Here is a 23,827-nt window from a genome sequence, read left to right as displayed (position 1 = left end):
GGACGAGGAGCATCTTCCACTGAAGTCACACCATTTGCAAACTTCCTACTCCATTCGTATACTTGCTGCTGTGACAAATATGCATCACCGTACTGAACCTTCATTCGTCGATTAATTTCAATAGGTTTCACACCTTCGCTACGCAAAAACCGAATAACAGAACACTTTTCTTCCCTGGTGCAAGTCGCAAGTGGGGCGGCCATCTTTATACTGATACTACGACGGTAAGTGTGCATCTGCACTATGCTGCCATCTACAGGCCATTATGCACGCCACGCTGTTTGTAGCACGTTTACCAACTTACAGGATAACGGCGCGAAATTTCGATTTGTTATTACAAATTTAAGGTTTTCATTTGACTCACCATTATATATATATATATATATATATATATATATATATATATATTCCTTAGCTTAGTTCTTCCTAATTTCTTAATCTTAGTTTTCTTCTGTAGTGTAGACGTTTTATTTCATTACTAGTCAACCCATAAGGTTTCTATAAGTGTAGACTACTTGGAGTTTCTTTGCCAAGCTATCGTCGTATGGCGGCGATCCGTCGGCCTACGCTGTACAGCCCGCATGCGCGAAGGTTGTCAACCTTAAAGCTAGCTACTGCGCGCGCGCAGTTCTGTCCTCTCTCCACTTCGCCACTCCCACGTGCTGCATATCAATCGCACGCCTTCTGTGTGTTTAAACGGTCCGGTGTCAAGTTAAATAATTTCTCGCCCTCAGCGAGGGTAATATTTTCTGAGCTTATCTGGCCCGTAAACACACTATGAAAATCTTGCATAATTAAATCTTACTTAGTAGTAAGGCAACACCCATGAAAATGGCAAAAAAATTTATTCCTTAAGACTAAACATCAATCGTAATAAGTATATTGAAGTGGATAGAGTGTCGTCTTTTGTATACACTTACACACATAACTCCAAGCCGTGCTTGATCAGTTTCAAATTCTGTTTAGTGCCGAAATTCACGTAAATCTTTGTGTGGATAGAGTCCTTTTTTCTTACCACTGCTTAAGTATACTAACTTTTAGGCTCCTGGATGAGGGACTCTTGATATAACGAATGGCCCTGTGTACAGCAGTTGCCACTTCCGAATCAAATTACCATCCTTTGTCGATTTTGGCTGAGTCCTGAGGAGTACTTTTTCTCCTACATGGTGTTGTACAGTGCATCCTAATTTCTTAGGATACAATTGTTTTCTGTATTCTGGCCTTTCGTCAATGCTAACCAGTGCCCGACGTATTTTCTCCTCATGCGATACTTCCTTCCTAGGGACCTTGGGTAGAGGTTTTTCCCAATCGTCTGCTTCTCTTTTGTCAAACAGCAATTCCGTACATGTAAAACCGTTTGTGCTATGTGGGAGATTGTTCACAACTTGAAGTTACCTATCGATCCACTTTGTGTGTTTGTAGGTGGTGAAAGTCCAGATAAACCTGTTAAATTCCTTAAATATCATCACTCTGGGACTTACATCTGGGTGAAATCTGGATACAAACGTATGTCTAATGTTGTGAGTGTTCACGAACTCTTTCCAACGGTTGCCTGTAAAGTATGATACATTGCCCGTTATCAGTATTTCTGGCTTGCCTACTATTGGTAGATAATCCGTAGTCATTCTTCTGATGATGGTGCCCCCAGTCACTGACCGCACAGCATATAATTTGACGTACTTCCAGAAAACGTCGTATAGAGCAACAACGTATCTTACACCTCCTTTCCCTTGTGAGATCGTCCAATCGCGTCCTAGGAAGCTATCTCCAAGGGTATTTCAGGCATTATCGGGTGTATTTCAATTAGTTTTGACTTATTTGTATGCTTAGCCTTCTGGCACACTATACATTTCCGTATTACCTGCAGAGCTTCCCTTCTTACATTTGGATAGTAACAATAAGTGATTTCTTACTAAGGCAGCTGGAGACACCATAGTGTCCCCAAACACTGTGAGAGTGTACTGCTGTAGTTGCTCCATACTTTTACTCGTCTTAACGTAGTATTTCTGTTGTGTTTTATCTTTAATGAACAAAACCCTGCCGGGCGGAGTGGCCGAGCGGTTCTAGGCGTTACAGTCTGGAACCGCGCGACCGCTACGGTCGTAGGTTCGAATCCTGCCTCGGGCATGGATGTGTGATGTCCTTAGGTTAGTTAGGTTTAGGTAGTTCTAAGTTCTAGGGGACTGATGACCTCAGAAGTTAAGTCCCATAGTGCTCAGAGCAATTTGAACCATTTTGAACAAAACCCTAATTTATGATCTGTTCGCCACGAATTGCAAGTATTCGTCTAGACCTTGTGGAAGCCTCAATAAGGCATCAGCAATTTTGATTACCTTTGATATACGCAATTTCAGTATCAAATCCCTGTCAGTGCAAACACCACCTAGTGATACTCCTGTGTAAGAGTTTACAAGTGAGAAGGAAGGACAAAGACTGATGATTGCAGTACACCTTGGTAAGCTTTCTCCACAGGTTATATTCGAACTTTTTGAAAGCCCGTGTTACCACGAGAGCTTCCAATTCGGTCACAGAATATGCTCGTCCAGCTTCCGATACGCTACTACTAGCAAAACTAATTAACCTGCTGGTAAGCTCCCCATTCGTGTCACTGATTAGGGAGGACACGTTTGTACATAGACGAAAATCATGGATCGTGTCAGGATGATGTAAGATGTTGGCATTCAAAAGAAGATCTTTAATGTTGTCAAAATCGGTTTGGTATTGCTTGGTCCACAACCAGTGGTGGTTCTTTCGCAGAAGATTCAATCAAGTATCACTATTTAAAAGCTGCTGTGATACGAAATTTCTGAAGAAAGATACTGTTTCAAGTTATCCCTTCAATTCCTTCTTGTTTTGAGGTACAGGGCAGTGTCTGATAGCATCAAGCTTCTTAGGGTCTGAAAGTATGCCTTGAGGTGACAATAAGTGTCCAAGGAACTTAACCCTTTCCTTACCGAAATGTGACTTGATTAGACTGGCTACGACCCCGTATTCTAAAAACCTATACAAGATTTGAGCCAAGAGCTTAAGTGTGAATCATCAATGTACTCAGTGATGCTACTTAACAATTCAGGTCCTAAAACTCGCTCTAAAGCACGAATAAATACGCCTGCACTGTCTTTTAAAGCAAAAGAGAGAACACCGAACTCATAGCTTCTGCCCCTGTATAAAAGGCACTGTACTTAACGGCTCTCTTCATGTTATGGTTCAAAATGGTTCAAATGGCTCTGAGGTCATCAGTCCTCTAGAACTTAGAACTACTTAAACCTAACTAACCTAAGGACATCACACACATCCATGCTCGATGAAGGATTCGAACCTGCGACCGTAGTGGTCGCGCGGTTCCAGACTGTAGCGCCTAGAACCGCTCGGCCACTCCGGCCGGCCTCATGTTATGCAATTTGCATAATGATGAGGTAATAAACGTCATGGAATTTTGGAAGTTGTTCTTCCAGGTTGTCAGGCCGCATTCTGACAGGCATAATAATTTTATTTATTCCTCGTGGGTCGACCACAAAGCGGACACTACCGTATGAATTGCTAACGGCCAAACCGGGGTTACAGTATGCAGATAAGGATGGTTGTATTAATTCCCCGCCTAGCAGTCCATTGATCTCTTTCATCACAGCCTCCTTCTTGGACCAAGGAATGGGGTAAGACGAAAAGCAGGCGGTGTCGTGTGGATACATCTCCATTTTGTATCTGTATCCTTTGATTATTCCGGGGCGTCGTTCAAAAACATGAGCATAACATATTAAAAACTCCTGCAGTTCTTTCTTTTGTTCTTCCGTAAGACACGCTGATTCACTTACCTTGGCGTGCACGATATCAGAGCCCATTTCCACGTCCTGTGATTGCTCAATTCCCTGTGTGCTTATAAACATTGGTGTGGCTGGATAGAAGAACTGTATTCGAACTCTAGCAGTGTGTTTTGGTTTGCTTTCTCGGCGTATGACTCGACTAGGTGTACTGAATACTGTTGGTCGTTCACAACGAGATGACACTTCCCTTTAACAATGTCAGTTTGTGCTTGGTACTTCCTAAAGGTGTCCATGCCATATGACAGTTTAGTATTAGCCCTTCAACCACAAGAAAAATGCATTGTAAAGAGAAGCTCTGAATCTGATAGGAATCCATGCCTGCAATTTTACACCTTTAGACTTATCTCCTACAACTATTGGATTTACAGTTTTTGACTGTAGGTGTCGTTATGTGTCCTCGTTTTTGCAATTGATCAAACACGCCCGGTGAAATTATATTCGTGGTAGCTCCAATGACCAGTGCTATGGATACCCTTAAACCAAGTATTTGTGCATTGATTACTGTCTGTACTGTGCCTTCATTTTAATCTACACAGTTGCAAGATCTTCCTGACACAGGTCATGTTTGATATCACCACAGTTGTCGTATCTAAGAAAACACCTTATAAGTAGTTCCACGCCCCCATCCCTGTTACTGATCATCGAACGGATGCCTATCGCGACCGGTTCGAGCTTTTCGAATTACCCTGAGAAATGACCTCCGCGTTAGGGGTAACCTCAAATACTGCACATTATGCGTCTGGTTTAGCCATTTAGCATCTTACGCGGCTCTTGATTCGAAATTTCGTCGACCCTGGGAGCTATTCGAAACGTAATTTTGATTGTACTGATTATAGTCAGGCGGCGGCGGATTATTTTGTCGCCCGGTTGCGTTCTGTCCTTGCCAGTTGCCGTTCGGGCCATTGCCCCCGGTCGGCGGCGCTTTGCACACTTGCTGACAATAACCTCCCTGCTCATTAAATCCTGACCGACTGAAATTCTGTCCTTGGTTATTTTTGTATCCTTTTTCTATCCTAACTTGAATTTTTGTTCCATTCCGTTACCAAATTCGTTCCTGTTGGTATTGCAGAGAGGAGATATGGCTGCCAACCGTGTTGGTTGTTGTTGCCATTGCCACCGTGTTATTCGTTAGTTCGTTTGGAGTCTACCTGCGGGCTATCACTTCGTGCTTGCTCAGGTCTCTCTTAGTAGATAAGATCAATGGAATCGAGAACTGAGAGGAAATTCTCTATGTCATGCTCAAAGGAGGTGATTAATTTCTCACGTATGTTAGCTCGTAGTCAGCTTCCCAAAATTTTTAGGACATCTACGTGTGACACCGGGTTTGTCCACTAACGGGTTTTATTTAGATACTTCTCAAAACATCTTCCGAGCCCTCCGTGTTTACTGCTGAACGGCGCCGGGTTAAACACTTCGCGCTAAAGTCACTCTTGTACCGCGATAGACCAGAACTTGTCTAGGAATGTCCTTTCAAACTGTTCGTCGGTGTGACAATTTCCCGCCATGTCAGTGCCCCAAAGCAAGACATCACCCTGTATATAATCTATCACACAGCGTATCTTCTGCGCTTCGGTCCAATCCCTTGGCAAAAGGTTCCGGAAGGCACTTGTGAACGCGACTAGGTTTGTTTGCTTACCTCCGGAAGAAAAAATCGGAAACTGCCTGTGTCGTAACAAGCCTTCATCTTCCAGCAAAGAAGAAAGGCGTGCGGAATTGTCTGTTGTCGGCGGGCATTGTTTTGATGTTTCGGATCGTATTCCGAATAGCTCTGCGAGACAGGGACAGAGATTGACGACGCCTGCTGCATCTACATCTACATCTACATCCATACCCGCAAGCCACCTGACGGTGTGTGGCGGAGGGTACCTTGAGTACCTCTATTGGTTCTCCCTTCTATTCCAGTCTCGTATTGTTCGTGGAAATAAATATTGTCGGTATGCCTCTGTGTGGGCTGTAATCTCTCTGATTTTATCCTCATGGTCTCTTCGCGAGATGTACGTAGGAGGGAGCAATACACTGCTTGACTCCTCGGTGGAGGTATGTTCTCTAAACTTCAACAAAAGCCCGTACCGAGCTCCTGAGCGTCTCTCTTGCAGAGTTGGAGTTTATCTATCATCTCCGTAACGCTTTCGCGGTTACTAAATGATCCTGTAACGAAGCGCGCTGCTCTCCGTTGGATCTTCTCTATCTCTTCTATCAATCCTACCTGGTACGGATCCCACCCCGGTGAGCAGTATTCAAGCAGTGGGCGAACAAGTGTACTCTAACCTACTTCCCGTGTTTTAGGACTGCATATCCTTAGGATTCTTCCAATGAATCTGTCTGGCATCTGCTTTACCGATGATTAATTTTGTATGGTCATTCCATTTTAAATCACTCCTAATGTCTATTCCCAGATAATTTATGGAATTAACTGCTTCCAGTTGCTGACCTGCTAAATTGTAGCTAAATGATAAAGGATCTTTCTTTCTATGTGTTCTCAGCACATTACACTTGTCTACATTGAGATTCAATTGCCATTCCCTGCACCATGCGTCAATTCGTTGCAGATCCTCCTGCATTTCAGTACAATTTTTCATTGTTACAAGCTCTCGATATACTACAGCATTGTCCGCAAAAAGCCTCAGTGAACTTCCGATGTTATCCACAAGGTCATTTATATATATTGTGAACAGCAACGGTCCTACGACACTCCCCTGCGGCACACCTGAAATCACTCTTACGTCGGAAGACTTCTGTCCATTGAGAATGACATGCTGCGTTATATTATCTAGGAACTCTTCAATCAAATCACACAATTGGTCTGATAGTCCATATGCTCTTACTTTGTTCATTAAACGAATGTGGTGTACCATATTAAACGCCTTGCAGAAGTCGAGAAACACGGCATCTACCTGGAAACCAGGGGCTATGGCCCTCTGAGTCTTGTGGACGAATAGCGCGAGCTGGGTTTCACACGATCGTCTTATTCGAAACCGATGCTGCTTCCTACAGAGTAGATTTCTAGTCTCCAGAAAAGTCATTATACTCGAACATTAAACGTGTTCCAAAATTCTACAACTGATCGACGTTAGAGATATAGGTCTATAGTTCTGCGCATCTGTTCGACGTCCCTTCTTGAAAGGCCGGCCGCGGTGGCCATGCGGTTCCAGGCGCTACAGTCCGGAACCGCGGGACTGCTACGGTCGCAGGTTCGAATCCTGCCTCGGGATTGGATGTGTGTGATGTCCTTAGGTTAGTTAGGTTTAAGTAGTTCTAAGTTCTAGGGGACTGATGACCTGAGATGTTAAGTCCCATAGTGCTCAGAGCCATTTGAATCAATTTGAACCTTCTTGAAAACGGGGATGGCTTGTGCCCTTTTCCAACCTTTTGGAACGCTACGCTCTTCTAGACGTGACAGGTTAGGGTTCAAGTGCGGATGGATGATCTGTCTCGTCTGTTGACATCTTATAGCCTGGGGTTGAATGTTCCCTTTCCTTTTCAGTGTTACTAACGACGTTAGTCCGCAATTTTTCCTCCACTGTTTTCAATCTCTGATATACATCGATTTCTGAATCACGTCTATATAAACCATGTTTTCCTGGGCTACCTCCTACGCCAGTGTATTGTCTTCCTTTACTTCCTTAATGTCTTTATCTATCCTCTCTTGCTGCTTTCTCTTGAACTGAGTACTTAATATTATGCTACCCAGTTGCAACGACAGGTGTTTCAACTTCTCAGGTAGACCTTTGTACGCTTTTTGCAACCCGTCAACGGTACCTGCGACTGTGTTTACATTCTCTTACAATTGTGACTGCTCCTGTGGCATTTTTGTCTGAGCCTCAGATACGTCTTTCACCTTTTCCGTGAACTGCTCTTGTGTTCAAAAATGGTTCAAATGGCTCTGAGCACTATGGGACTTAACATCTGAGGTCATCAGTCCCCTAGAACTTAGAACTACTTAAACCTAACTAACCTAAGAACATCACACACATCCATGCCCGAGGCAGGATTCGAACCTGCGACCGTAGCAGTCGCGCGGTTCCGGACTACAGCACCTAGAACCGCATGGCCACCGCGGCCGGCTGCTCTTAAGTATCGCCTACTGATGGCAGTTTTTGGCTTAAATTATTTATATTTTGTGACATATCGGTGAGAAATTGTGTGTTTAGGATTTCCCCCATACCTACATTATTATCCGGTAATTCATTTGAAAGATCACTACACAAATCTTTTGTCAACTCATTGAACTGTTGTTGTATGTCGGTTTTGAAAGCATCCAGGTCTCGCTTTTGCTCTCGAAGTTATTCCTTTTGTGTATGTCTGTTGTTTTGAAAAATTATTAAATTTTTCATCAATACTTTGTTTGAATGTTTTTGCTCTTCCTTAAAGTCGTTCTTGAAATCACTGAAGCTTTGTTTAAATAACTGTTGTAGCATTTGCATCTTGTTCGGGGTTTCCGGTGTGCGAAATGCACGCTGTCCAATCACGTTTGCACTAGGCGTAAGTGTAGCAGGCAAAGAAAGATTTAACAAGTCCGCGCTGACGCGCGATACATTTTCACCAAGAGAAAAAAATCTTCCCTGGAGAAAACCGTGACCCTGTCACATCTGTTGCCATCATAGTATCATTTCGAATGATAATGTTCCTGTCATATGTATCCATGTCAATTGACAAATGTAACTGGTCGTTATCACTGCTACCGACATGTTCTGTTTCGATTTCATTTGTTGCAATGTCCATGTCGGCGACATCTTATGCCAGGCTATCCAGCAATTGATTGGCAATAATGTGCCTATTTTGTGTACTCATTTTTTGATAATTTAAAAAAATTACAAAATAAAGAATACTTCTGAAAATCAAATAATCTGTTTGTAATAGTGAAGATACCACTACGAAATCTATTCAACGGTGCCTCGCTAACATGTATCAAAATACATTTTCGGCGTAACTCAATTGCATGCACAGGTTTCTCTCCTCAAAATTAATTTTCTATCCAAATGTCTACGGATGTTATGAGAATGCTGGGAATTGAATTAGGAAAGGTACTACGATCACTGTTGACAGAGACGCTACGAAGCGCAGTCACGTACGCAATGGATCGTGTACTTTCCTGCCTTTTCGTTGGTTTTTCTCGCTCCTTCCGGAATTAATTCCCCAACTGATTGTGTTTAATCTTTTGCACATCGTGTGATTTCCATCCTCGTTGCGATAATGTAGTATCACTCTCATGAAACAGAGAAAGACAACAATTAGTATAATACAGAACTTACAAAATTATGTAATTATTTTAAATTTTTACAAACGTGCTAACTCTCTCTCGATGACGACGTCCTAGTATAGATCGCCAGATATGGTGGCTAGGGAGAGAGATAATGCGAATTGTTTAGAGCTGATGTAGTTGTGCTAATGCACTTTTAGCCGAAACAGGATTTGAAAGGCTAGAAATGCACGCAGGCGTGGATGCATGCGCGTTAAGAGACTTTGTGGCATTTCTGGAACGTTCATTGAAGATAAATTCCTTTGAGTTTTGGTGAACAGCTTGATATTTACCTCGTCTCCCAAACCATGTTCAACAATGCGGTTGTGGCTGCTTCGGGTATTCTCTCTTCGACTTGACTTTTCCTCCTTAGGAGAAGGTCCATTTAAAATGCAAGTGCTCGTCGCATCGCGATGTGGGCATCACAACTGCATGTACTACTCTAGCACGCCTCCCGTCACACACAGATTTTCATCTTATCCACACACTACTAACGTAGTGTTCCTTTCCCCTTATCCTTGTTAATCACAGAATTTCCCCGATTCCCGTAAGAGTTGAGCCTGTGGTGCATATGCAGTGAAGAGCAGCGCCGGCCGAGGTGGCCGAGAGGTTCTAGGCGCTACAGTCTGGAACCGCGCGACCGCTACGGTCGCAGGTTCGAATCCTGCCTCGGGCATCGATGTGTGTGATGTCCTTAGGTTAGTTAGGTTTAAGTAGTTCTAAGTCTAGGGGACTGATGACTCAGATGTTAAGTCCCATAGTGCTTAGATCCATTTGAACCATTTTGAGGGTGGGTCGCAGGTTCGAATCCTGCCTCAGGCATGGATGTGTGAGATGTCCTTAGGTTAGTTAGCATTAAGTAGTTCTAAGTCTAGGGAACTGATGACCTCAGATGTTAAGTCCCATAGGCCTTGATACACCTGGGCAATGGGTCGAACAGAGCTTGGATGGCGTGTACACGTACAGCTGCCCATGCAGCTTCATCATGATACCGCAGTTCATCAAGAGTAGTGACTGGCGTATTGTGACGAGGCAGTTGCTCGACCACCATTGACCAGACGTTTTCAGTTGGTGAGAGATGTGGAGGATGTGCTGGCCAGGGCAGCAGTCGAACATGTTCTGTATCCAGAAAGGCCCGTACAGGACCTGCAACATGAGGCCGTGCATTATCCTGCTGAAATGTAGGGTTTCGCAAGGATCGAATGAAGGGTAGAGCCACGGGTCGTTACACATCTGAAATGTAACGTCCACTGTTCAAAGTGCGGTCAGTGTGAACAAGAGGTGACCGAGACGTGTAACCAATGGCACCCCATACCATAATGCCGGGTGATATGCCGTTCGCTGCGATGTCGCCAAACACGGTTGCGACCATCATGATGCTGTAAACAGAACTTGGATTCATCCGAAAAAATGACATTTTCCCATTCGTGCACCCAGGTTCGTCGTTGAGTACACCATCGCAGGTGGTCCTGTCTGCGATGCAGCGTCAAGGATAACCGCAGCCATGGTCTCTGAGCTCATAGTCCATACTGCTTCAAATGTCGTCGAACTGTTCGTGCAGATGGTTGATGTCTTGCAAACGTAACCATTTGTTGACTCTGGAATCGAGACGTGGCTGCACGATCCGTTACAGCCATGTGGATAAGATGCCTGTCATCTCAACTGCTAGTGATACGAGGCCGTTCGGATCCAGCACGGCGTTCCGTATTACTCTCCTCAACCCACCGATTCCATATTCTGCTCACAGTCATTGGATCTCGGCCAACACGAGCAGCAATGTCGCGATACGATAAACCGCAATCGCGATAGGATACAATCCGACCTTTATCAACGTCGGAAACGTGTTGGTACGCATTTCTCCTCCTTACACGAGGTATCACAGCAACGTTTTACCAGGCAACGCCAGTCAGCTGCTGTTTGTGTATGAGAAATTGTTTGCAAACTTTCCTCATGTCAGTACGTTGTAGGTGTCGCCACCGGCGTCAACCTTGTGTGAATGTTCTGAAAAGCTAATCATTTGCATATCACAGCTACTTTTTTTCTTTTTTCTTTATTGTGATTTTAAAACCCGTAGAACAGGTTGGCTGGCAGCAGCACAATACGCCGCACTTCAGCCAAATATAGTACAATGATAAAAACAGAGAAGACACATGAATTGGAACAAAACGGCGGGGAAAAAGCAGTAGACACATGAACATAAAAAAAAACATGAAGCCGTTCACACTCGATGACAATCCACACTACAAACTGTTGACACGAAGCACAAACACTGAAGATGTCGACAGCACTGGTGAACGATGGAGTGTGACGGTGAACACTGAACACTAAACACGACAGCACACATGAGAAACTGATGGCGATGATCTCCAGCGCGCGAATGTCCACTTAGTGTGTGCGAGTCCGGGGACCTGCCAAGAGGTGAATAAGGGTAAGGTGGGGGAGAGGGGAGTACAAGGATGCCAATGGCTGAGAAGATGGGGGGACGAGGAGAGGGACAGGGGAGGGGAAGCCTGGGGGAGGAGTGGGGAGAAATGGAGGAGGGAGGGACGAGGGAGAGAAGGGAGGGAGGGTGCCCAAAGGAGCAAAAACAGGAAGAAGGTGGGAGGATCAAAGTTGGTAGGAGGGGTAGATGGGGGGGAGGAGGGCATCATCGGGGAGAGGGAGCTGGCAGAAGCCACTTTGGGAGAGGGTAAGGACGTGGGAATACAGGCGCGGCAACAGGCGGGGGTGGGAGAGGATGGGCGAGACAAGTGGGTGAGGAGGATCGAGCTTGCGGGAGGTGTACAGGATCCGTATCCTTTCAAGGAAAAGGAGGAGGTGGGGGAATGGAATGAGATCGTACAGGATCCGCGTGGGGGAGAGGAGACGGATGCGATAGGTGAGGCGGAGAGCATGGCGTTCAAGGATTTGAAGGGATTTACAAAAGGTAGGGGGGGGGGGCGGAGATCCAGGCCGGATGGACGTAATGAAGTATAGGGCGGATGAAGGATTTATAGGTGTGGAGTATGGTGGAGGGGTCCAGACCCCACGTACGGCCGGAAAGGAGCTTGAGGAGATGGAGTCGGGAGCGTGCCTTGGTTTGGATTGTCCGGAGAGTCGACGGTCGAGGGTGACGCCAAGGTACTTAAAGGTGGGGGTGGGGGCGATAGGACGGCCATAGATGGTGAGATAGAAATCAAGGAGGCGGAAGGAAGGGGTGGTTTTGCCTACAATGATCGCCTGGGTGTTGGTATCACAGCTTCTTCTTCCTGTCGGTTAAATTTCGCGTCTGTAGCACATCATGTTCGTGGTGTAGCAATTTTAATGGCCAGTAGTGTAAATTATAGCTCAGAGAGAAGTAAAAACTTTTAAGACATTATTTTCAAATAATAATTCGCGTCACCTGTGCCACTTTCCACTGTTTGCAGGCCTGCAGCGTCATGCGCGGGACGGCCACCGCGGCGCTCGCGTTCGCGTCGTTGCTGTTGCTGCTGACGGTGCTGCCACCCAGCGTGGACGCTGTGAGGCGCGTGCTGGTGCGAGCCCCGGGCCAGGCTGCGCAGGCGCGGCGCGCCAAGGTGCTGCAGGTGGGGCAGCTTCGCAAGGAGGCCGTGCGCGAGGGACACATCATTCGCGCGCCGGACCGCATCGTGGACCCGGGAGAGGTCTGCCTCGGCGGCAAGCGGCACGGCGCCGGCCGCTGCCGCGAGGAATGGTGATACCACCCACGTGTGCACAAACTCTCACTCAGTATTATGTGACGATTTTTTTCCTAAAAAACAATCAAAAATAAAAATGTATGTTTCTGTAATTTAGCTAGCAAACAACTATCTTTATTTTTCCTAGCATTATTTTCGTACTTTACAGGTTCACATGTAACTGGTGTATGCTCAATAGTGTGGATCTTAGCAATACGTAATTTTCCAAACAGTTAAGTTTTACTGCCCCAACCTCCCAATTCCACCTTCGTGTTTTCTTTTTTGACTTATCAGTCTTCCGACCGGTTTGATGCCGTCCACGCCGAAATCCTCTCCTGTGCCAATCTTTTCATCTCAGAGTAGCAATTACAACTAAAGTCCTCACTTATTTGCTGGCTGCATTCCAATCTCTGATTTCCTCTGTAGTTTTTACTCCCTACAGCTCCCTCAAGAACCACATATATTATTCCCTTATGTCTTAACAGATATCCTATCATCCTGTCCGTTCTTCTATTTTCCACATATTCCTTTCCTCGCCCATTCAACGGAGAACCTCCTCATTGTACACCTAATTTTCAACACTGTTCGTAGCACCACATCTCAAATGCTTCTAATCTCTTTTGTTCCTGTTTTCCCACAGTGTTTCACTGCCATGCAGTGCTGTGTTCCAAACGTATATTATCAGAAACTTCTTCCTCGGACAGTAAGGACTTATGTTTGATACAAGCAGATTTCTCAGAAATTTCTTGTAAATTTAAGATCTAAGTATACTACTAGCGGATTTCTCTTGTCCAGGAATGCCCTTTCCGCCAGTGGTAGTCTGCTTTTTATGTCCCCGTTGCTCCGTCCATCAGGGCTTATTTTGCTGCGTATGTAACAAAATTCCTTAATATCGTGATCCCTAATTCTGATGTTAAGTTTTTCTCTGTTCTCATTTCTTCTTCTCATTCATTACTTTCGATTTACTCTCAGTCCGTATTTTGTACTCATTTAACTGTTCATGACATTCAACAGATCCTTCACTTTTACTCAAGGTAGCAATGTCATTAGCGAATCTTATCACTGATATCCTTTCACCCTGAATTTTGAACCTTTCTTTTATTTCTGTTATTAGTTTTCGATGTACAGACTAATAGTAGGGGCGAGAAACGACTGTTCTGTCTCACATCCTTTTTAATTTGAGCACTTCGGTTTTTGTCTTCCACTCTTACGGTTCGCTCTTGGCTCTTGTACATAATGTATATAATACGTCTTTCTTTCTAGATTATCCCTGTTTATCTCAGAATTTCGAACACCTAGCACCGTTTGAAATTGTCGAATACTTCTTCTAGGTCGATAAATCCTACGAATGTGTCTTGATTTTTCTTCAGTCTTGCTTCCATTATCAACCGCTACGTCAGAACTACCTCTTCTGTACCTTCACTTTTCCTAAACCCAATTTGATCGTCATCTAACAGATTCTCACTTTTATTTTCTAGTCTTCGGTATATTTTTCTTGTCAGCATCTTGGATGAATAAGCTGTTAAGCTGATTGTGCGATAATTCTCACATTTCTCGGCCCTTACTATCTTCGAAAGGCCGGCCGGGGTGGCCAAGCGGTTCTAACCGCTAGAGTCAGGAACCGCGCGACCACTACGGTCGCAGGTTCGAATCCTGCCTCGAGCATGGATGTGTGTGATGTCCTTAGGTTAGTAAGGGTTAAGTTGTTCTAAGTTCTAGGGGACTGATGACCTCAGATGTTAAGTCCTATAGTGCTCAGAGCCATTTGAACCATTATCTTCGAAATTTTGTGGATGATATTTTCGCGAAAGTTAGATGGTATAGCGCCAGTCTCATACCTTCTACATTCCAAAGCGAAGATTCGTTTTGTTGCCACTTCACCTAATGAATTTAGACATTCCGATAGAATATTATCTGTTCCTTCTGCCTTATTTAATCTTAAATCGTCTAAATCTCTTTTAAATTCTGATTCTAATACTGCATCTGCTGTCTCATTCCTTTTTACACCTGTTTACTCTTCTATGAAGTCGTAAGACAAATCCTGCCATGCCCCCCCCACCGCCCCCCCCCCCCCAAAAAAGAGTTTAAATCCTGTGCACAATTGGACAACTGCAAACGACTCACAAAAGCCATGAAGATGGAAAACAGTAGACGCAGCCATAAGTTCCATTCAAAAACAATATACTATCCCTGTTTTTTTTTTTCTTCTTCTCCATCATTTCCCTTCGCACTCAAACACAAGTTTGTGGGAACACATCTACAAGTCCGCATACTTCTTATAACTGTATCTGAAAAAAATACCAAAAATGTCACGAAAAACGTGAAAAAATTCCGAGAAAAGGTTTTTGTTAATGACGTTCATAACTTATATAAGAGAAACGCGTGGCCATTTTCAGCTTCTGTTGAACCAAAGAACGGACAGACATGAATCATTATTTTTCTAAAGAAAAGATTTGGTAATAGGTCTTTATTATGAACTCCACCAATAATTTTCAAAACTAATTATGTCTCAGTTTCATCTTTTGAGAACATGTTATTGCAATCTTATTTGAGTTTGATACGTCTTATTCCACATGACAGCTATCTTCAACTATTCTACCATAGTATGGCGCAAAGATTTATTGGAAACGTAGCACACAAGAGAAGTAAAATTATTTTCTGAATTTGTGTAATGAATTTGTGGAAGAAAGTGACACCATTTTATAACTCTTGGAAGAACAGCCCACAGACGTGCATTGACACTAACAGCACAAATTATTTGAAGTAATTACTGATAATACGTCAATGAAAAACAATCTTTGGTTTCAACTTCAGTAAAGCAAGAACATGACATTATATAAAAAAAAACATGTTTTAAAATAACTTCATAGAGTAATAATAAGAGTGTAAGTGTAATACACGCAGTTAAATTTACCTAATAAGGCTTATGAGAAATCACATAACATAATTTGCTTGGATAACATTCGGTATTTTTTGCAAGCCCAGTAGTAGAATCCATGAGTTACTGAAAGTAAAGATCACATTTTAATCAAATCAAAGGAAGTTCAAGATAATTTTTATTACTGGTGTCTACAAGTGAGTGCAAGTAAAGTAACTAGAAAAAGTCACCATCGCACACACACACACAAACACACACACACACACACACACACACACACACACACACAAGGGCACGCACGCGCACACACACGCACATACAGCATAATGATTCACATCTGTACTGTCTTATAATAAAACTTCACCGCACACGTAGACACACATCAAAAAATTACATAAAGTATTTACACATCATAACCAATAAATTTCGTCTCTCTGTCAGCCTGCTTACCTGGGTGGTAACGTGCTCGCCTCCCATGCATGCGGACCTAGGTTCCCGACCGGGTGGCAGATTTTTCTCCGGTCAGGGACTGGGTGTTGTGTTGTTCTCGTCATCACTGCATCCTCATCACCGGCGCGCAAGTCCCAGTCTGGCGTCGAATGGAATAAGACGTGCACGTGGCGGCCGAACTTGCCCGACTAGGGACCCCCGGCCAACGATGCGATGCGATCATGTCCATTTATTTTTTCATCTATCTGTAATCATTACTTGCATGAGGAAATAATCTTGTAATTTGCTACACCTGGAATAAAACGAAAAACTAACCAAACAAAAAATACTACACATGACAATTTTATTGTTATTAAACTTTTTTTACATATTAGTATAATAAATTACTGCGAAATTTGGCTTGGAGCACAGATCGTTTGGCATTTAATTGTGTCACACGCAGTGAAAATACATTTCATCATCATCTTCAAAACTTATCGTTTATTGCTAACAGAGGGGTTTTCACAATCTGAATACTTATTTGAGATAACTCCACTAAACAGCCAATTTTTGACTGGTTTGTCTGCATTAATAAAATCGAAATGACACTGAACTGCAGTTCATGAGCAAACTGTATACGGTATGAATAATATGTCCTTAATGTAACAACCATCCAGTTTGTCATACTTGAACAGAAAGAGTTCAGTCAATAAATACATTCATACATATCACACAATTAAAATGCAAGAAAGTGTACAGTATCTTTAAAGCACTACTTCTCAAATAAGTGCATTATTTTCGCATTCATTTCTGAAAAAGAGTGTAGATCAAAACCAAAAGTAACGAATTTGTATGTGAGAATCAAACCTCTTATGAATGAAACATGAAACCACAATAACCCTGCTTTTGGAGAGCAAATATTAATTTCTCTTATAGTTCCATAGCGTGACATTGTGTGAGTAGGAGCTAATATTTTATACACACTGCCACTCTGCTAGATACATAAGAAAAAAATATGTTGATTCATATCACGATTTTTTAAAATAAATTGGGACATCCTTTTACAATATATCATCCACTTGATAGCATTGCTGAGAAAGACAAGTTCACCAACACTGATAGTCAAACATCTTGAAAGCAGATGTATTTTTCAGTCTTTCTGATAAAGCAACATCGTTGCTCCAGATTTTTTGTTGACACATCTCACGTTCAATACTGGATGGTGATAACCCTTCTGCAACGCTTATATTCTTTCAGTGCATATTGTGCTTCCATCTGTGTTCAGGCGCCTCAAGCTCTATAACACGCAAGTAGAAGAATATCTGCCCTCCTGTATTACAACAAAAGTTGATAAGCAAAAGATATATTCTGGTTGTAGAAGCAGCATGGAGTGCATTTAATATGAACATTTTGCATGCAAACAGAAGAAAAAACTGAATGATGGCAAAGACTGTGGTGCAGCAACAACAACAGGCTACCTGCCGCGAATATTCACCTTATATAATACACGGTAATGCTGAGCCAAAAACTTCAAACAGGCAAGAAATTCCATTAATCGGTAAGTCATGTCTTTATGACACAAGTATCAAAAATTATTTTCCAAATTTCTGAGGAACATGATAGCAGCGGGATCCATAGTTTTAGGTATATGTCATCAAGGAAACTCAATCTCAAATCTGTATGCTGTATCTTTGGGTTTCACACTGCTTCGAAATAAGGGTTGCTGTGCTTCCATCTGCCTAGCTCCAACAACTTTTCAAGGTGTACTCAGTTACCCAACAGCTGCTGGCTGCACCATCCACTGGGTGCGTCAGTTACTGGATCTTAGCACTCTGAAGACCACCACTTAGTAGAATTTTGGGCCTATAGAACCAGCCATTTATGCCATCATTTGAAGCGTTACTGGCGTGTATGTAATTGATGCATATTAACGAGTAATACATACTAAAAAAGACCAAGCTTCACGATTTATTTTTCATATATACGATATGTGATAAAAAACTGGAATTTTTTAATTTCTTACAGAATCTTTATTTATTTAGTAACAACAACTTTGTCCTCTTAAAAGAAACCCTCCTCAGATGTGATGCACTTACGGCAGCGCTTTTTCCAATCTCGGAAGTCCTTCTGGAACTCTCTTTTCGTTATGGCGTCCAACTTCTTTAGCGATTCTGTTTTATCTCATTAGTGGTGGGAGAACGACTTCCTTCCATGGTTGTCTTCATGCTCCGGAATAGAAAGAAGTCACAGGGGACAAGTCCGGCGAAAATTATGGCTAAGGTAACATAACGATTTTGTTTTTTTTGCCAAAAGAACACGAACGATCATTGATGAGTTATAGAGAGCAGTATCTTGATATAATTTTTACGACTGATTTTTGTCGCAATAGTGGTAGTTTCCTTCGAAACGTTTACACCACCTGTAAACGTCTATCTTACTCATAGTAGTTTCACCAAAAGCCGCAGTCAACACTTTGAGTACGGTGCCACACTTTACTCCATTTTTCAAGCAAAATTTTTCTAAAGCAAAAATTCGAAAACATTTATAACTTTTTCGATTGCCAACAGTAGACTAAATATTTAAAACAGATGAAAATGCAAACATACACCAGGAACATGTACACCAAAAAGATAAAAAAATTGAAAACGAATGTATAAAGCCCGTGACATTAAAAATTACCGTTACTTTTTAATCACACCTCGCGCTTTACTTTTTTGATAGAGTACAAATTTTAAAATAATGATGACAGAATGTGTAATTACCCTTCAAAAAAAAGTCGTGATGAATTTTTGAGCAATTTCTTTCTCTTGAGCTTCTGAAATTTCCTGCTCATTCAAAAACGTGACGTATTTGCAGCAGTATTACAAGAAACTAAAAATGTGATGAGTACACACACGAAATTACGTCAACGTAGTCACATGTTGGTTCAGCCATTCGTGACAGCAGCTGTTGTGTTTGCTAATGTTTATTTCCAAACAGAAGAACCTTATGAAACACAAGAAACTTTCATACATAGAAACTGTTGAATTTATGGAACTCCTTCAGCTAACCCTAAGTTACAACTACTTCACTTTTAATGGCAACATATATAAACAGCCAGATGGCCTAGCAATGGGGTCATGTATATCTGGTACCATAGCTGACATATACATAAATCACTTCAACAAAAATTATTTAACAGGCAAGAACCTTACCTAAAGAAAATTGAATTTCATAGGAGGTATGTAGATGACACACTACTGTTAGTGAAAGGGGATACCAAAGACATCACAGAGATTCTAAATTACTTCAATAATCTACACGAGAAAATCAAATTTACAGTGGAACATGAGAAAAATGAAAGCATCAACTTTCTGGACCTAAATATTACAAGACACAACAACAAATGCACGTTCAAAACTCATAGGAAAAACACAATGAATGACAACACAATCCCTGCAACCTCATGTCACCCAAATATCCATAAACAGGCAGCATACAGGACAATGCTACATAGGGCAACTAAAATACCACTAAACCAAGAAAACATGCAAGAAGAAATAAACATAGTGAAAAAGATTGCAGTTGCCAATGGGTAAAATGCTTCCATGATTGACACGATTCTAGCCAAAGTGAAGAAAGACCTAGGTACAAATTACACTACAGAAAAAAAGAGAAAAACAAATGTATATCTAGTATCCCATACATTGGCAATGTATCACAGAAGGTTGTAAATATTTTCAAACATCACAAAGTAAAAATTGGGTTTTCTACATCTAATAAACTACAACAAAAACTAATACACAATATAAAGTGTAACCATGATCCATACTCAGACTCTGGAATATTCAAGGTTACATTCCAGGAATTCTCCATGTCCTACCTAGGACAAACAGGCCGAAATTTCAACACCAGGTACACAGAACACATAAAAGCCCACACACACAACAGACACACTACATCAGCCATACAACACATGTACATAATACAGGACACCCATTTTTAAAAATAGAGCAAAATGTCAAAGTACTCCACCGACTAAATAAAGGACATACAATGGATTTGGTAGAAGAACTGGAGATATATTCACATTACAGAAAATGTAAAGATAAAATATTAAACGAAAAACTTGAAAGTGAAACAGTGAATTTCTTCAGATGTTTCGATAGTATACTTAAATAAAAATAGTAACACATAGAAATAAGCACAATTGTAAATTGGAAATAAGTAAATTATGATCCAATATGTTAAGATAAATAACCTCTGTACAAAAGCATATCATACTCTGTGGGAGACTCTGTTGACTACTTGTAGGAGCATCTGTGTAACTGTTTTGTTTATGTAAAATGTTTTCGATGTTTAAAAGTGTACAACAAGTTGCGTGTGATGTTTAGTGTGTGTGAGACTCTGCACAAATGGACAATAAGGAGACTGTAAGTACAAATTCTGTTAAATTTCGTCACTAACTTCACAAAAAGATCGACAACCAACTAAAAATCGCGTGTTTTCTTATATATTGCAGTAAAGTCAACGAAATGAAGCATAATCTCACACATCGACATCACATAGGAATGACATAACAAAAACAAAATCGCACTTGAAAATGGCAATCATTTCTCGAAACGTCTCGTGCGAAAAATAGAATAAAGAAAATCGTGACTGGTAGCAGATGAGTTATTTATAAACAAACCTATTGTTTTCACTGTCGCAGACTTTCAGAACCATTTATAATGGATCAAATCAGAATTCTAAAAATTGATTACAAAGGGACAGGTAGCGAGATGTCTATGCATTGTTCTCATATGAACCGAGCACAGTTTTTGAGCGATAGATGGATCGCCCATTGAGAAAATCGCAGTCTGCGCTGTATTCGAGTACAGTCTTTACAACAGAGCATTGTGGTACGAGCTGTGCTCGAGCTTGGTCGAAAAATTGTTAAAACTGTATTGTACAAGATAACACTCGCACCAGCAGTTTGGATGATCTTGCATAGCAGCCAGAAGTGGGTAGATCAGTGATCATGGAAAGAAAGTGAAACTCGGTAGTTGGTAAAACAATAATCCTCATTTTGTAGCTACGCAAGGGTGTCAACTCCGGGATGAGGAGGGGGAGCGGGGACCTACTAGTGGGTGTCAACTAATAGAGATATCAGCTACTGAGATATCCCTCTATGTTACATTAAAATTGTAAAAAGGTGCCCCATGTTATATAGCAAAAGAAGTAACAAGCAATCCTCCTGCTGCAGCAAACTGCCTATGTTACAGCAAAACTGTAATAAGTAGCCCTCATCGTTACCACAACTTTGTAATCAATTGACCCGTCTTTCAGCAATTTCCAGTGTAACCATTTTCCATTGTCACTGCGTACGTATTTTTGGATAGAACATTGGAGCACTGATAGTCAGCTGACATTGTTACTGTTGTTACCCTGCACATGCATTTATTGCGACTCCGGAAATATAAGATACTCGGAGACTGCACCAGTGCACATGTGTAAACATCAGTAAGTCAATCATGAAGTCGACTAAACAAGCTGAACTCTATTAAGCTCCCCTGCAAGTTACAGCGAAACTGTAACATGTTGCCTTCCATGTTACAACAAAACTGTAAAAATTTTCCCTCCTTGTTACAGTAAAACAGCAGCACATGCTGCAGCTGCTTGTTGGATGCTACTGGGGCAATGGTGGCAACCTGACATGGTGACCGCCAGTGTCACAATGTTTGTGACTAGCATAATCACAAATCTGTGGCGACATGTATGTGCCATAACCTTTTTTGAGTCGACAGTCTTCTGCAGTCCATCAGGAATTCCTCTTCTGTGCCAACCACTCTATCTCAGAGTTGCACTTGCAATCTGTGTCCTCAATTATTTGCTGGACGTATTCCAATCTCTGACTTCCACAACAGTCTTACCCTCCACAGCTCTCTCTAGTACCATGGAAGTCATTCACTGAGTCTCAGCAGATCTCCTATCATTCTGTTCCTTCTTCTTGTCTGTGTTTTCCATATAGTCAGTTCCTCGCCGATTCTGCAGGCAACATCTTAATTCCTTACCTTATCAGACCACGTAATTTTCAACTCCCGTCTGTAATACCATATCTCAAATACTTCCATTCTCTTCTGTTCGGTTTTTCCCGCAGTCCATGTTTCACTACCAAATAATACTGTGCTCCAAATGCACATTCTCGGAAATACCTTCCTCATGAAGCCCTATGATTGATACTAGTAGACTTCTCTTGGCCAGGAATGCCCTTGTCTCCAGTGCTAGTATGTTTTTGATGTTCTCCTTGGTCATTCTATAATGCGTTGTTTTGCTGCAGGTAGCAGAATTCCTTAACTTCTCCTACTTTGTGGTCATCAACTGCGATGTTAAGTTTATCGCTGTTCTCATTTCTGCTACTTCCCATTACTTTCGTCTTTCCTCGATTTGCTCTCCATCTATAGTAACTCCGTTCAACAGGTCCTATCCTGTAACTCCCTGTCATTGATATCCTCTCGCCTTGTATTTTAATTACTCTCTTGCACCTTTTCTTTTATTTCGGTCATTGCTTATTCGATGTATAGATTGAACAGTATAGGCGAAAGACTACAAACCTGCCGTATACCCTTTTAATCCGAGCACTTCTTTCTTCGTCTGGCACACTTATTTTTCCATCTTGGCTCTGGGTATATGTTGTATATTACACGTATTTTTCTATAGTATACACCTATTTTTCTCACCATTTCGAACACCTTGCTCCATTTGACACTGTCGAACGTTTTTTCCAGGTCAACAAATCCAATGAACGTGCCTTGATCTTCCTACAGTGTTCTTTCCATTATCAGTCGGAGCGCCAGAATTGTCTCTCTGGCGCCTTTACATTTCCTAAAGCCAAACTGATCGTCATCTAACACATTCTCATCTTTATTTTCCATTCTTTTGTATATTCTTGTCAGCACCTTGGATACATGGGCTGTTAAGATGATTGTGCGATAATTCTCGCACTTGACAGCTCTTCCCATCTTCGGAACTGTGTAGATGATGTTTTTCCGAAAGTCAGGTGGTATATCGTCAGATCCATACACTCTATAAGCCAAAGTGAGTAGTCGTTTTGTTGCCACTTTCCCCATCCATTTTAGAATTTCTGATGCAACGTTAGCTATCCCTTCTGCCTTATTTGATCTTAAGCTATACAAAGCTCGTTCAATTCTGATTGTAATACTGGATCCCCTGTCTCTTCTAAATCTACTCCTGTTTCTTCTTCTATCACATCGGACGAATCGTCCTCCTCATATAAACCTTCAATGTACTATTTCTACCCATCCACAGTCTCCTCTGCATTTAACAATGGAATCACCGTTGCATGCTTTGTATTTAATTTCACCGAAAGTTGTTTTGACTTTTCTATGCTGAGCCAGCCCTTCCGAAAATCATTTGTTTTTCGATTTCTTCACATTCTTCATGCAGCAATTTCGCATTATCTTCCTCGAAATAACGGACAATTCACGGACATGTTTTAAGTGGAAACTCACTTGAGCAACATCTACAGGCGTATCAAGACTGCCCGTCCGCAGACAGTAAGATAACCGAGACGAGATTGGTGGATTGCGGGAGAGATAGTCAACACGGTACACCGAACAAATATCTGAAAGTCCCAAACGCCCGAGACAGTGCGCACGTGCAACCACCTCGTATCGCAATAGAAAACTGTGATACTTCCACAAAAAACGACTAGAGAGCTGTTTTAGTTTCCTACCCATTATCGGGGGGAATGGGAACGATCTGAACGATGTAATATGTTTTACACAAGACATAGGGGGGAGGG

The 23,827-nt window shown here is 42.1% G+C and overlaps 1 protein-coding gene across 2 annotated transcripts in view; it reads left to right on the top strand.

The window, feature by feature from the left end:
* LOC124605716 (mucin-5AC-like) overlaps positions 1–12,850 on the top strand; it is a 34,254-nt gene extending 21,404 nt beyond the window's left edge. For both annotated transcript variants that reach the window (XM_047137591.1, XM_047137590.1), the window contains exon 2: positions 12,468–12,850. In XM_047137591.1, the coding sequence (XP_046993547.1) occupies positions 12,480–12,758 (279 nt within the window). In that variant the 5' untranslated portion in view covers positions 12,468–12,479 and the 3' untranslated portion in view covers positions 12,759–12,850. The remainder of the gene's footprint in view (positions 1–12,467) is intronic.
* The last annotated feature ends 10,977 nt before the right edge of the window (positions 12,851–23,827 follow it).

This window comes from Schistocerca americana, chromosome 3 (genome assembly GCF_021461395.2).
Source record: "Schistocerca americana isolate TAMUIC-IGC-003095 chromosome 3, iqSchAmer2.1, whole genome shotgun sequence".
In the NCBI taxonomy this organism is placed as follows: Eukaryota; Metazoa; Arthropoda; class Insecta; order Orthoptera; family Acrididae; genus Schistocerca; species Schistocerca americana.
The sequence above is the reverse complement of the archived record's forward strand: the minus strand, read 5'-3'. Positions and strand labels throughout refer to the sequence as shown.